This window comes from Trachypithecus francoisi, unplaced genomic scaffold (assembly GCF_009764315.1).
Source record: "Trachypithecus francoisi isolate TF-2019V2 unplaced genomic scaffold, Tfra_2.0 Lachesis_group13, whole genome shotgun sequence".
Taxonomy (NCBI): domain Eukaryota; kingdom Metazoa; phylum Chordata; class Mammalia; order Primates; family Cercopithecidae; genus Trachypithecus; species Trachypithecus francoisi.
The window spans coordinates 71175736-71191900 of NW_022681458.1; the positions used below are offsets into that span (position 1 = coordinate 71175736).

At 36.3% G+C, this 16165-nt stretch overlaps 1 protein-coding gene across 1 annotated transcript in view; it reads left to right on the plus strand.

Annotated features, from left to right (window-relative positions):
* TLK1 (tousled like kinase 1) overlaps positions 1-16165 on the plus strand; it is a 163805-nt gene that overhangs the window by 101080 nt on the left and 46560 nt on the right. Inside the window, exons 9-11 of the mRNA XM_033231161.1 lie at positions 3021-3131; positions 3248-3384; positions 6825-7013. Of these exons, the coding sequence (XP_033087052.1) occupies positions 3021-3131; positions 3248-3384; positions 6825-7013 (437 nt within the window). The remainder of the gene's footprint in view (positions 1-3020; positions 3132-3247; positions 3385-6824; positions 7014-16165) is intronic.

Genomic DNA, 16165 nt, shown 5'->3' on the forward strand with positions numbered 1-16165 from the left:
AATAGCCATTTCATATTAAAGTTTATTGATTTTATTATATGCCTGACATCTGATACTGATAGGATGAAGTAACTGCTGCAGTTCTGAAGGATTTTTAATGGAAGCTTTATTTAAAAAATACATCTAGAAGTATATTTACAATGTAAGGGTTTAAAGCAGCAGTTCTTACCCTTGATGCTCCTTAGACTCACCAGTTGGGAAGGGTGAAAGTACTAATGCCTGAACTCTACCCTGAGAGGTTCTGATCAAGTTGATGACATGATGTGGGCTTGGACATTGGTAGTTTTAAAGGCTATCCCGGATAATTCTAATGTAAGCCAGCATTGAGAACTACTGGTATAGAAACTCGATAAAACCAACACCTGTGATCCTACTGTGTTTGTCAGTACCTTTAAAATCCAGTGTGTCTTTTTCCTGATCCTGTCATATTTATTTTCTCACATCCATTTACTATTTAACCACTATTTTAAATTTTGTGTTTGTCATGCCTTGGTATTTCTTTATGGTTGTATTAAATATGTGCTTACATTCTTAACAATATATTATTTCATTTGGTTTTTGAACGTTAAGTGAAATTTTCCGGTATGGACCCTTTTGCCCAGCTTGTTTTCACTGAACGTTATATATCAGAGAGTCGTCCACTTTGATGAGTATAACTGTAGTTTGTTCTTTTCACTGCAGTATTGTAAAGCGTTTTGAGTATACCATAATTTCTGTATCTTTTCTGCTTTTAGTTGACATTTTATTTCTACTTTTTCTAATATAAACAGTTCTAAGAACATTGTTTGTACGTGTCTTCAGGGCAAATATGAAAGAATTTTTCTATGGTATATGTTTAGGAAAGACATAGCCAGAGTACAGGGAGTATGCATTTTCCATTTTACTGTGTAATAGCAGTTACTTCTCAAAGTTTTTTAGTCTGGTCATTTTTCCCCCCCTAAGTGACACTCTGTCACCCGGGCTAGAGCACCGTGCGGGATCATAGCTCACTGTAACCTTAAACTCCCGGGTTTAAGTGATATTTCTCCCTCAGGCTCCTGAGTAGCTAGGACTACAGGCTTGTGCCATCACTCCGGGCTGAAATTTTTTTTATTTTTTGTGGAACTGGGAGTCTACAGGCTGGTATTGAACACCTGGCTTCAAGTGATCCTCCCACCTTGGCCTCCCAAAGTGCTGGGACTACAAGCATGAGCCACCATGCCCAGCTGATCTTTCAATATAAATTATTAGTCTTACTGAAATTGATTTTTGGTATGGCATGATGTGGTTTCATTTCAGTTTCTTTCTATATGGATAATCAGTTGTTCATCCCCATTTAATTAAAAGCTCATTCTCACACTGCCAGCTCTATCAGCATAAAATCTTGTTTCCAATATACAAGTGTGTCTATTTCTGTGTTCTGTATCATGTTTCCTTGTTCTGTTGGTATCTCTACACAAGTACTGCAGCATCTTTTTATCATTGTTGATAAAACAATTTTTATCAATTGTTTTTGGCCGTTAGTAACAGTGAACATAAATAACAGTCCTTCAAATGAGATAGAAGCTTATTTTTCAAGAGAAGAACAGAAGTGGGCAGCTCAGATATTATTACTCCTCAGTATCATATGGGACCTTGTCATTGTTAGTTCATGGCTGATATCTCAAAGGTCACATCAAGATTCTGTATATCTATTAGGGTCACAATTATGATATCTGTTTTCTAAGCAGATAACAGGAGGGAGGATGGGAGCAGAGAACAAAAAGCACAATTCTGTGTGCAGCCTTCTTGGATATCTCATTGAACAACTTCTGCTTGCATCTCATTAACCATCCTTCCCTGCAAGGGAAGCTGGGAACTGTAGTCTTTTGGCTAGGCAAATAGCAATCCAGGATAAAACATTGAATTTCCATTATTAAGGAAGAAGGGGGCTTGGGTGATCATAATTATGTAGCTTTATATTAAGTCATGATACATGGTTAAACAGATATCCTCTTCTTCATTTTGGCTATTTTTGGCCCTTTGCAGTCTTAGAGAAATTTTAGAATCAGGTTTCAAGTTGCATATGCATCATACACACACATTGTTAAGGTTTTATTTGAATTGCTGAGGGTCTATTAGTTTTAAATTCTGTTTCCTCTTCCTTGAAAAACAATTGTGTTGGGTATCTGATTTTAGGTTGGCAATTATTTTCTCTCAGCACTTTCAAGATACTGTGCCCTCCTTGTCTTGTGGATTCTACCATGGTTGGCCTAGACTTTTGATTCTCAAAGTGTGATCCTCAGACCAGGAGCATCAGCATTCCTGGAGAACTTATTAGAAATGGAAATTTTCAGGTCCTTCCTGAGACCCGATTCAGAAGCTCTGGGAATGGTTCCCAGTAATCTGTTGTAACAAGCCCTATAGGTTATTCTCTTGCCACTGTACTAATCAGGCTCATCTTTTGATGTTAGAGAGAGGCTCTTTTCTGAGCATATGGCCACCTACAGAGTGAACAGAATTAGTATCCTATTGCTAAGGAAGAGTGGTGAGGACAGCTGTTGGGTAGGCAACTTGTGTATGTCATTTATAAGTTCAGTGGAGAAAATATTTTGTTAGTTATAAGAGATAGAGGAAAACTCACATTTAATTTGTTAATTATGAGATAGAGGAAAACTCACATTTATTTTTAAGTGATAGACACTTTATATACCATATTTTAGTTATTTTTAACAAAGTGAGGTAGATTGTATTGCTTCTATTTAGAAATAAGAAAGCTGAACTAAGTTTCTTGTAACTTAGCCAAAGTTAACCTTAGAGTATGGATTTGAATGTGATGGATAGGGATACAAACTTCCCTGTATGTACTTTCCACTGCACACTTAAGTAACATTTAACAGTATTATCTCATGGCTAAGTAGGCTTTTTTTTTCTTGTATCATACTCAGATATTTAATATTATTAGTCCTATCTGTATATAATTTATTTAGAACATTAATAATATTTCTAAGCTTTTCATATTCCCCAGTCTAGACCTTTTGCATTTTCTACTTATGTCACAGGCTAACTGTGATCTCAGACGGCAAATAGATGAACAACAAAAACTACTTGAAAAATACAAAGAACGATTAAATAAGTGCATATCAATGAGCAAGAAACTTCTTATTGAAAAGGTAGGCTAAAAGTTGAGTAAATTTTCCCTTCCCCTTCATTAGCCACTTTTGCTTTGTATGCTTTTATAAATTAATGAATAAAATTGAGTGACGATTTTTTTTTCTCCTTTTTTCAGAGTACACAAGAAAAATTGTCAAGCAGAGAGAAGAGTATGCAAGATCGATTACGCCTCGGGCACTTTACAACAGTTAGACATGGCGCTTCATTTACTGAACAATGGACAGATGGTTTTGCATTTCAGAATCTTGTGAAGTTAGTCATTCTTAACATTTAAAAGTTTTTAGTATTCCTTTGGGTTTTCATTGCTTTAAAAGATTATAGATTTGTAATTGTGCTCTCCAATTCATCACTACTCTGAAATCATAGAATTTAGTACATTTGAAAGGGATATGAAACCAAGAGTATTATGATTGTAGCTTAGTAATTTCTTGATTAATTAGCATTCGTCTGTGGAATATAATATGTTATTCTAACTCTGACTTTCCGACATATTAACTGAACCTTTAGCTTTACAGATGATATTTTGAGAGGGAAATTGTTGAAAATTTAATTTCACTGGAAGATTTGTGTATGTGTTTATCTCCTAGGATTTTCCTACTTAGTTTTTTCCCATTCCCCATTCCTTACGTGTTAATATTCAGCACTTGCCTGCTCTCTATTCCTAAGGAAAAAAACTTCTCTTTTGCCTCAGATATAGTAAATCATTTATCAGTTAAACTGCACATGTGGCTTTAGCATTTCTGAGATAAACTCTTTATTATTTATTTATTTTAATTTCAACTTTTAGATTCAGGGGATATATGTGCAGGTTGTTACGGGGTATATTGCATGATACTGAAGTTTGGGGTACAATTGAACCCATCACTTAGGTAGTGAGCATAGTACCCAATAGTTTTGCGATCCTTGCCCCTGTCTCTGCTTTCTTCATCTTTGTGGCCGCCAGTTTCTATCATTCTCATCTTTATGTCCACGAGTCTCCAATGTTTAGCTCCCACTTATACATGAGAACATGCGGTGTTTGGTTTTCTGTTGCATTTCAGATCAAACTTTAAAACAGAGAAATTATAGTTTCCATATTTTCTTGAGTTCAGATGGTGGTAGATAAGGATTGATTGGCTGTTTATGTGTTAAGGAGTGCTAAGTATGCTACTCCTTTTTTGGGGATGGGAGGTGGAAAATGTTTTTAAACTTGAAAGTTGGGAGTAATGCTAGCTTGAACATCAGCTTTTCCAGAGTATCCAGTTATTTGAAATAGAGGCAAAACTTTCTTTCACATGCTATCACACCAACATTGCTGTTCGAACACTGCCACCTAGGACTTGCCACAGAATGACCTTCTCTCTCAGCAGATTTATTCAACTTTTCTTCAACATAGCTGTGCTAGTTATACCACAGTGAAACAAAGGATAATGTACTTCTGATATTAGAGAGTTTGGATTTCAATTCCGCAGATAATGGGACTTGTTAAAGGTTTACATATAGTGTACGTGATCAGAATGATATCTACAGTGATAGCTGTAGAATAATTGATGGTAATGTGAAAATATTAGAAAGAGGATGAGTGTTATTGGTAGTTAAGATGGAGGGATATCCAGATGAAAGGTGATTGAAGCATGAACTAACATATCAACAATAAAGTAGAAAGCAGAAGGTAAATTTTTAGTGTTTTATGAGCAAGAGGCTCTGCTACTAAACCCAGACCTGCAGTTGTCCTGCAGTGAATAAAAGAGACGGTTATATAATCAATATGAATGTTCTGAAATATAAATTCTACCAGTAGTTCCAGTTTTTCCACTTAACTGTCAAAAAAGAGGCTCACGCCTGTAATCCCAGCACTTTGGGAGGCTGAGTTGGGAGGATCACCTGAGGTTGAGAGTTCAATACCAGCCTAGCCAGCAGGGTGAAACCCCATCTGTACTGAAAATACAAAAATTAGCCAAGAGTGGTGGTCTGCGCCTGTAATCCCCGCTACTCGGGAGGCTGAGGCACAAGAATCGCTTGAACCTGGGAGGTGGAGGCTGCAATGAGCTGAGATCACGCCACTGCCCTCCAGCCTGGGCAACAGAGTGAGACTCTGTCTCAAAAAATAACTACCAAAAAAGAAAATAATTACTTGTATGTCCTGACTTTCACTAATAAGCATTTATTGAGGACCTACTATGTTTATATCAAGCCATTTATAATTGGTGATATAACCCAGAGTGGTTAGAAGATGAGAGGAGAAATAAATAAATAAAAAGTAATAATAATCTCTAAACTGTATAGTCATCCCTGAATAATCAGCCGTTAATATCTATTCCAGTAATTCTTTCCATTAATATTTTAATCATTAGGATTATTACTGCTTATTTACATTTATACCATCCTGATGGTGCCCTAAAATAGCCTTAAGATTTACTTATTAAAAATAGAAATTTATTCCTGCCTCTAAATGAAAACAGATTAAAGTCTTGTTCTCACTTTGCTATTCTTGAGGTTTTTCTCTACTCTTTTAATCTTCTACCTAGGTTCTTCTTGATTTTTTTCACTCCTGTCATATTCTGCTACTTCATCACTAAAACCATAGGGAAGGAGATGTGTGTAAGGTCAATTCTGCATTAGCAAAGTAGGAGCCCTTTAGTTCTGGTGTCAATGGTTGGGGAGAGGAGGTCATGAAATATTTGACTTGCTCTAAGTATCGTAACCATATAGGATTTGAAAATTTTTATTGGCATAGTGAGGTGACCTAAAAGAGAACATGGTTACTGTTAGAATAAGCTTAAGGTGTTGTATGATAAGTTGGTTTTGAAAAGTTTCACTGTTAACTACTTAATGCTCTGCTCAAACTGCTAAAATATCTAATCCACATTTTAATAATCGACATGGTATCTATTAGTTTTTAGAATTAGGGAGCATTTGCAAAATTGTTTCAGATTCTTGAATGGTAAGCATTAATTTTATTTTTGTTACTTTCCCATTTTTCAGAGCCGTGCTAATTTTTCTTGCTATTTTCTTGTCTTTTTTTCCCTTAAATTATGAAAAATTTTTTTCTTATAAATTTCTTATGTTAAGGTTAATTTGTTTGATTTCAAAACACCAACTTCTCATTCCCAATTTTTTTTTTTAACAAAAGTAGATTTAGAAAATAACTCTCTTCATATTAAACTCATATTTGCCTTTTGTAAATTTGTTTGCAAATACTGTGGTGAGATGTATGTGTAACATGTACCCCATACTTTAATAGTTTGGGGGCTTGTTTTAGCTCATTTATTTATTTCATTCAGGAAACATTTATTGAACAACAGGTAAGTGCTGATCTCTACACTAGGTACTAGGGATACAACAGGATACTGTATAAATGGACACCGTCTCTGTTCTTAGGGGGTGATGTCGTCTAACCGGACACTTTCTGATGGAGTATCTATAGGAATGATATTTATTAGAAAGGTTGAGGTGGGGAGATAGAAGTTCCCATGAAATTATATATGGCAACACATCTTTCCCTAATCTAGGGGTTTAGAGAACACCTCACTTAAAAAAATTCTTTCACATGAGACCTGAAAGATAAGTACAAGTCGGTTCACAAGAGTGGAACCAGAAGGCTAAAAATGTATATTATATGGTTTTTCATGTTTTTAATGCATTTTTTTCCAATTTAACCATGAAAAGTAATGGAAGGTTAATATGGTTTTTGTTTGTTTATTTTTGCACAGGCAACAAGAATGGGTGAATCAGCAAAGGGAAGATATTGAAAGGCAAAGGAAACTTCTAGCCAAACGCAAACCTCCCACAGCTAATAATTCTCAGGCACCCTCTACCAATTCTGAACCAAAACAAAGGAAAAACAAAGCAGTCAATGGAGCAGAGAATGATCCTTTTGTTAGACCAAATTTACCACAACTGTAAGCCTCCATTTAACATTTTTCTTTTTTAAAATTGTTGCCATTGAGCGTGAATGTTACTAGTGGGTTTTATTTATAATTAATACTTAGATAGCAAAATTGATTATGACCAGGAAGGAAGGCAGTATTGAAAATTTAGCTCTAAATTAATAGCCCCAAATATCTGAATTCTACCTTTTTAAGCAGAGATTTAACAATTCTCTTTTAAAACAGAGACTTAGGTAGCTAAGAGGTTACCAGAATTCACCCTTTCCTCTGTGTCTGAATCAGTTAAGAATCAATTGAAAGTTTTGGATTATTCTAATTTAGTGTTTCCATTCACATTCCTTTGTCGGAGAGAATGAAGTAATGTAACTACCATTTATATGTTTTCTCAACCTGTGAAAGCAGTTTATTAGTGGGTTATAGGTATTGTTTTTCCCTTTCTGCTTTTCTTTATTTTCTGGATTTTCTTTCTTAATGAATTATGCTTTATAATTTAAAGGACAAAGACATTTTTTAAAAATTACATGCTTATTGTAGAAAATTTGGAAAATAGGACAAAAAGAACAAAATAATATAGACCATGATCCCATTTCACAGAGAACACCATTGTTAAAATTTCAATATACAGATGTATCCAAACTTATATAAATTTTCTGTTCTAGAAGAACTTATGTAAACTCATGTGAGTAGAAAATACATAGGCTGGGCATGGTGGCTCATGCCTGTAATCCCAGCACTTTGGGAGGCCGAGGTGGGTGGATTACCTGAGGTCAGGAGTTCCGAGACCAGCCTGGCCAACGTGGCGAAACCCCGTCTCTACTAAAAATACAAAAATTAGCCGGGCATGGTGTCAGGCACTTGTAAGTCCAGCTACGCAGGAGGCTGAGGCAGGAGAATTGCTTGAACCCGGGAGGCGGAGGTTGCAGTGAGCCGAGATCATGCCATTGCACTTTAGCCTGGGGGACAAGCGTGAGACTTTGTCTCAAAAAAAGAGAAAATATATACACCCTCTAATGTCTTGTGTGTCATATATTCGTTTCTCCTCTATTGAAAGATGGTCTGTCATCCATGCTTTGAATCCCATCCGCAAGTGTATCAGGAACCTCTTCTGTTGATACCTCCTTTGTGCTCTACTTGTTAACTTCCGTTCAGAAAACATGTAAGCAAAACCATTAAAAAACTCTCCCTCAATTACAAATCCCTTTAGTCTCTATATTCTGTCTGTCCTATTCATAACTAGGCTTCTTGAAAGAATTGCCTGTCCTTGTAGTCTCTTCTGCCTTGTCTTCTAGTCCCCCTTTCTTAACTGAAATTGTTCTTGATTATCTTCCTGATGCTAAATGCTGTAACATTTGGGTCTTTAACTTACGTGGTAGCATTGAATATTGTTGACTTATTTTTTCCAAAAAGACTCTCTTAGTTTTTAAGATACTCAGTTTCCATTTTAACTCATCCAGCTGCATCTTCTCAGTATCTTTCTATGGGCATCATTTACTTACCAGTCTGTAAAATGTAGATGACTTGTAGGGATATGTCCTAGGCCATCACATTTCTCACTCTGCGTATTCTCCTTGAGTAGTATCTACTCTTAGGGTTTCGGTTACCATGTACATCCTGCTGACATCAAAATTACCATCTCAAGCCCACTTTTCTCTGTTGAGTATCAGATAATTCTTTCTCAATCTTGAATGTCATATCCTGCTTAGTTGCTGTCAGTACTTAAATGTCTCACAGGAACTTCTAATGCAGCCTGTTCAAAACTATATTTACTAAAAACAAACAAAACCTTGTATTTACTGTTATCTTTCCCATTCAGTCTGTCTTTACACATGCACACCTTGCCCCTTTTCTGTGTTCTGTGAGTGGCACTACCATCCTCTCACATGTAAGAATTGTAGTTGTCACCTTTAACATTTTAAGTACAGATTTTATTTATTTTTATTTTTTATTTTTTGAAGAGATGGAGTCTCCCCATGTTGTCCAGGCTTGTCTTGAACTCCTGGGCTCAAGCTGTCCTCTTTGCCTTGGCTTCCCAAAGTACTGGGATCACAGGCATGAGCCACTGCACCTGGCCAGATTTTGTTGATTTTTTCTTAATCCATTAGTGATTAAATGGTGATAATATTAATCTTTCAAAGTTCATCTCAAAATGTACTTTCTTCTTAAAGCCTTTCTTAATTTTCTTGAGCTGTAGTAAGTTACAATTAGAACGTTTTGACTATCATTAGTTTTTAAAAAGAACTGTACTTTTTGTAAGTTAGTAAATTTGTTCAAGAAAAAACAAAAACGCACGTGAATGACTGGGTTGGTGGGTGGTTGTATTAAAAGAAAGATGGGATGTCTCACACCATCATCCCAGTGCTTTGGAAGGCTGCAGTGGGAGGATCGCTTGAGTCCAGGAGTTTGAGACCAGCCTCTCAACATAATGAGACTTTGTCTCTATTTCTTTAAAAGAAAAAAAAAGGAAAGTGTGTGTTAGCTTTAACTCTACCCTGTAGATACCCAGTCCTACTAGATAGCAGATACATCCACTCATCTTTTATGTAAGTTCCCACTAACACCATTCATTCTAACTCAAGTTAATGCTATCTTTTACTTGGGTTATTTTTATAATCTCTCTCTCGTCCCATTTCAATTTTGGTTTCTTCCTGCAGTCTATTTTCATGTCGTACAGTCATTTTTCTGAAATAAAAATGTGATCCTTTCATTATCTTCCTTATAACCCTAACAAAGCTCTCCAGTACTTGAATGATATAACCCAAAAGTCTTAATATGGCTTATAAAGCACTTTTGATCTGGCTCCTTCTTCCTTCTCTGGTCTCATTGTTGCCATCATTCAGTACTTCTACTTCACTGTCAACATTCAGACTCTCACCCATTGTCTTAATTTCTGTTAATCTTTTAAGTCCCACAGTAGTTATTGCTTCCTTCTGAAAGCTTTTCTTTAATACATGAAAGATGGGAGTTACTTATTACTTTGAGGTATCACCATAGTAAGTATCCTCTATCTCTTCAGTCACAGCATCAGTGTCCACTTAGGTAATGATACTAGGAAGTTGCCTGTCATCTTAATGTTTCCCTTTCCCTCATTCTCTTTGTCTGTTTCCGTAACATTTTCATGTTTGCTCCATTCTTCATTTTCACGGTCACTGTCTTAGTATAGGACTTTGGTTTTTTATTAACCTAGATTACTGGTTTTCATGTCCCACCGTGTTTAACCTCTGTCAGTGACTTTCCAGATAAAATTCACCCACATGAAGACCCTTTATGTAAACCTTATTTCTGACTTTAGCCTCATTTTCCAACATTTGCCCTACGTATATCTTAAGTTAAACTTTTTCAATTCTCTAAATGGACTGTGCTTTCTTGCTTCTGTGACTTTATCTTGTTCCTTACCTTTCTTCATTTGTCTCATTTCCTATTTATCCTTTAAGACTTGGCTCAGATGCTTTAAATGCTTTCTTCAAAAGGAAGTTCTCTCTAACATTTTTTTTTTTTTTTTACTGGTTTCTCCTATTGCCCCTCAAGCTAGGTGCCATGATATTTTGTGCATACCTGTGTGTATTGTAGCATTTATTTCACTGTTTTATCTCTGTAGTCCCAATGCCTAGCACAGTGTTTGGTGTATGGAAAGTGGTCAATACTAAATTACAATACATAAACATTTAGGCTGGGTGCAGTGACTCATGTCTGTAATCCAGTGCTTTGGAAGGCCAAGGTGGAAAGATCGTTGAGGTCAGGAATTTGAGACTAGCCTGGGCAACAGAGCAAGACCCTATCCCTACAAAAATAAAAATTAGCCAAGTGTGGTGGCATGTCCCTGTAGTCCCACCTACTCAGGAGGCTGAGGCAGGGGGATCTCTTGAGCCCAGGAGTTTGAGTTTACAGTGAGCTGTGATCACTCCACTGCACTCCAGCCTGGGTGACAGTGAGACCCGGCCTCAAAGGAAAAAAAACAAAAAAAAACCCACATTTGATTGAATTTAATTTTTTTTTTGATAGATTATCTTTCTGGTTTGTCACAGGTATTTTGTTTACTACTTGTCTTCCAAGATGCTAACAGCTTTAATTGTGGTCTAATAGTCATTGTCTTCTCTCATTTCTATCCCATTTTATTCCTTATGTTGACCTAAAACTAACTCTGTGGCAAATGAAGTGATGGGTACTACATAGCAATTTGATTACATTCTTAATCAGATTATAGGTTTAAATAGGGCAAAAGGCCACAGAAGCACTTTGATTCATATATACTGCAGTTTGAATAATGCTTTTTAGACACAAAATTTCACATCTCTACTTGGCGAACTATCTTTTAAAACTTCTTTTGAATCACTGCTTAGTGAAAATGGCTTTGGCTTGTGTGCAGAGTATCTAGTATAATTAGGGGACAAGTTATGAATCTTTAGTTCTATTATCTATCAAGAAATTAGCATAGAAAATGAAGTTACTGTTATGTAGTACAGTAGTCCCCAACCTTTTGGCACCAGGGACCAACTTTGTGGAAGACGGTTTTTTCATGGACCAGGATGGGGGCTCGGGGATGGTTTTGGGATGAAACTGTTCCAGCTCAGATCATCAGGCATTGGATTTTCATAAGGAGCACACAGCCTAGATCCCTTGCATGAGCAATTCACAATAGTATTTGTGCTCCTATGAGAATCTAATGCCACTGCTGGTCTGACAGGAAGTGGAGTTCAGGTGGTAATGCCTGCTGGCCCGCTGCCCACCTCCTGTTGTACGGCCTAACAGGCCGTGGATGGTACTGGTCTGTGGCCCAGGGGTGGGGAATCCAGATGTGGTGGGTAGGACTTTAGGTTCTCTAGTCAGACAGATGTGGATTCCAAACTTAACTCTCCCAGATTATTTTTAGTAAGTTATTTTACTTCTTTGAGTCTCCATTTTCTTGTGAAAGTATCTACATTATACTGTTGAAAAGACTGGGAGGTAATGCATATACTTGGTGTGGTTTTTGGTTTATAATTTATTTTTAACTATTATCAAGAGTCAGTTTTTTAGGTGATAACTAGTAATTTTAGTTGCAAAGACTTTATTCAGAGTAAATAGTTTGGATTTACTATTAATACTGTCTTTGGATAAAGTCTGATGACACTTGCATTGATTTTTCTTTGCTAATACATTTTAACCAAGATTTTTACTTAAAATATATTTCAAATTAAGCTTTGGTTGTATCTATTAGACTTACATGTTGCATGTTTCACAGAGGGTGACTGCGAAGTTAAGAGTAAGTAATATTTTACCTCATATTTTATATTATTGAAGTTTTAGAGGTCATTGCTTTTCCATTATAGCTTTAATTTTAAATTAAGAATGTATTTTAGGCTGGGCGTGGTGGCTCAGCCCTGTAATCCGAGCATTTTGGGAGGCTGTGGCGGGAGGATCACTTGAACCTAGGAGTTTGAGACAAGCCTGGACAACATAGCAGGACCCCATCTTTACAAAAAATAAAAAATTAGCCGGACGTGGTGGTATGTACCTATAGTCCCAGCTTCTCAGGAGGCTGAGGTGGGAGAATTGCTTGAACTCAGGAGGTTAAGGCTGCAGTGAGGTGTGATTACACTCCCCTCCAGCCTGAGTAACAGAGGAAGACCCTGTCTCAAAAAAAAAAGAATATGTTTTATATAACGTTATTAGTGGACTACTTATCTCTTTTTAAAATGAATAAACTTATTTTTTAGAGTAGTAGTAGGGCAGCAGTAGTAGGGCAGTAGTACAGTAGAATTGAGCAGAAAGTACAGAGTTCCTATATACCTAACCCCTGTCCCCACACAGGTACATTCTCTTCTACTGTCAACATCCCACACCACAGTGGCACATATGCTGCCTGCATAGACATGTCATTATCATCCAAAGTTACATTAGAGTTCACTGTTGATGTTGTACCTTTTGTGGGTTTTGACAAATATATAACTGATTTTTTAAAAATCCTGTCTGAAAAAGCTTCCCTTCATGGGAGAATTTAATCTATTTTTCAATTCATGTCATTACTTATTGGGGCTTAAAATTGGTCTTTCTTTATGCTTCTGTTTATCCTACCTAGTCTCCATCCTTTTTTCTTTTTTTTCTCACCTTTTATTGCATTGACCAGTTTTTGTTTATTTTATTCTTTTTCTCTATTACAGTATGAGCATGTTTCTATACTCAGACCACACATATATACATGTGTCTACCTGTAGGACATCATTATTGTCTTGCATAGTCAGTGTTCATATGAACTTTGTCCACATATTTATTTTTTGCTCTTTACTTATTTCTACACCTCTCATAAGAACTTTCTGCTAAGAATACCCTTTACAGATTTTCCTTTGTAAAAGAAAATTACAGAGGGGTCTGTTGGTAGTGACCAGTTTTTGTTTGTCTGAAAATTATTTTGCCATCATTCTTTGGATATCTTTACTGGTTTTATAATTTTGGGTTGGTAGTTATTTGAAGAGACGATTTTTACTGTTTTCTGACTTGCATTATTACTATTGACAAGGTAGCTGATAGTCTTTAGAGAAACAATCCTGTATGCAGCATAAGCAGTATTTGAAGGTGAGATAACTAAGAGTATTTCAGAAACAGATGAACAAGGTCAGTCTACAGGTTCATGAAGGCCAGCAAATTCCAGGGAGTGTGAATGAAAAGAAATACTCATCGAGGCCGGGTGCGGTGGCTCACACCTGTAATCCTACCACTTTAGGAGGCCGAGGTGGGTGGATCGCTTGAGCTCAGGAGTTGAAGACCACCCTTGACAACATGGCAAAAACCCGTGTCTACTAAAAATGCAAAAATTAGCCAGGCATGGGCCTGTACTCCCAGCTACCTGGGGGACTGAGGTGGGAGGATCACTTGAGCCTGGGAGGCCAAGACTGCAGTGAGCCATGTCATGCCATTGCACTCCAGCCTGGGTGACAGAGTGAGACCTCTGTCTCAAAAATAAGAGAAAACTCATCCATACACATCATAGTGAAATTTCAGAAAATTAAGGCAAAGAAAAAAATTCTTAAGCAGCCAGAGGGAAAAAAGACATACTGAAATAACAGTTTAGAAAGGATATTCAGGCAAACACCAACCAAAAGAAAGCTATATTAAATCAGACACAGTAAAATTTAAGGCAAAAAAAAAATTATTAGAAATGAAGTGGTTGTTATAAACGGTTGAAATCACTAGGAAGGTGTAATAATTCTAAATTTATATAAATGTGATAACATGGCCTCAAGATAAATAAAAAACATAATAATAGATCCACAAATCATAATGGGAGATTTAAGCACATTTCTTAGAAATAGAACATGTAGATAAAAATAAAGCACTACAAAACAAAACACACAGTGCATGCAAGATTTAATGGGATTGGCAAACTTGAACCAATGGACATATATAGAATACCGCCCAACATCTGCAGAATACATGTTCTTTTAAAAATATTGACTATAAAAGAAATTGGTTATAAAGCAAGCTTCAGCAAATTTCACAGGATTGAAAGTTTATGTAAGAGTGGTATTCTTTCTCCCTTAGTCATTTGGTAGAACTCTGTGATGAAAATGATTGAAATCATTATATGTGTTCCCTGACCACAGTGCAATTAGCTAGAAATCTGTAACTAAAAGGTAGTGGAAAAGTGCCAATGAAAATGAGGGAAAATTTTGAAATGAAAGATTTCAAAATATTTTGAAATGAATGTTAGTGAAAGTGCTACATAACAAAATTGATAAAATGTATTTGAAACGGTATCTAGAGAGAAAATTACAGCTTTAGTTACGTATGTAAGAAAAGGAGAAAAACTAAAACTTTACAAACTAAGCATCTATTTCAATAAGTTAGAAAGAAAATGAGCAAGAGAATTAACCAAAGAAGGAAGAGGGAAAAGATAGCAGAAATTAGTATAGGAAACACACATACGATACAGAGAATAAACCAGTTTTTTAAAAATAGTGTTAAAATTTTTGTAAGGGGAAAAACCTAATAAAACTAATATGACTAATTTTTAAAAACCACAGCCATCCCCAGGAATGAAAAAAGGAATATTTACTACTGTGTCTAGATATTTAAAGGAAACAACACATTATAAATTGCTTAAATTTGAAATCTTTGTGAAATTGACACATTTACAGAAAAATACAATGGAACCAAAACTGACAGTAGAAGAAACAAAATCCACATAGTTCTGTAACTATTAAATAAAGTGAATCTGTATTTAAACATTTATTCAGAGAAAAACTGCGGGTCCAAATAACTGCATCTAAGAATTTTATCAACCATTTAAGGATGAAATAGTGCCAGTCTTTTACAAACTGTTCTGAAGAACAGAAAAGGTAGATATGCTTCCCACTTATTTTCTGAGGCCAACATAGTCTTGATGCCAAAACTCAGCAAAGACTGTACAAGAACGATAGTTACAGGCAAATCTCACTTGTGAAAATAAATGCACAAATCTTAAATAGTAACACAAACACAACATGTAAGATATAAAAATGCTAGTTTATGAAGACCAAGTTGGGCTTATGTTGGATATGCAAGGTTGGTTATAGATTAGAAAAATATATGTAATTTTTCACATAAACAGAAAAATCATATGATTATCTTAATAGATAAAAATTTTTTAAAAATTAGATAAAATTTAACATTGATAGGCCGGGCGCGGTGGCTCAAGCCTGTAATCCCAGCACTTTGGGAGGCCGAGACGGGCGGATCACGAGGTCAGGAGATCGAGACCATCCTGGCTAACACGGTGAAACCCCGTCTCTACTAAAATATACAAAAAATTAGCCGGGCGAGATGGCGGGCGCCTGTAGTCCCAGCTACTCGGGAGGCTGAGGCGAGAGAATGGCGTAAACCCGGGAGGCGGAGCTTGCAGTGAGCTGAGATCCGGCCACTGCACTCCAGCCTGGGCGACAGAGCGAGACTCCGTCTCAAAAAAAAAAAAAAAAAAAAAAAAAATTTAACATTGATCTGTGACTAAAAGTCTTAGCAAACAAGCAGAAGATACTTCCTTAATCTGCAGTTTGCATTCCTTTTTACTTTTGCTTGAGTATCTCCATGCTGTACTCTTGGGTCATCATGCCCCCGGTTTTTTTTTTTTTTTTTTTCTTTGAGATGGAGTTTCACTCTTGTTGCCCAGGCTGGAGTACAATGGCAGGATCTTGGCTCACTGCAACCTCTGCCTC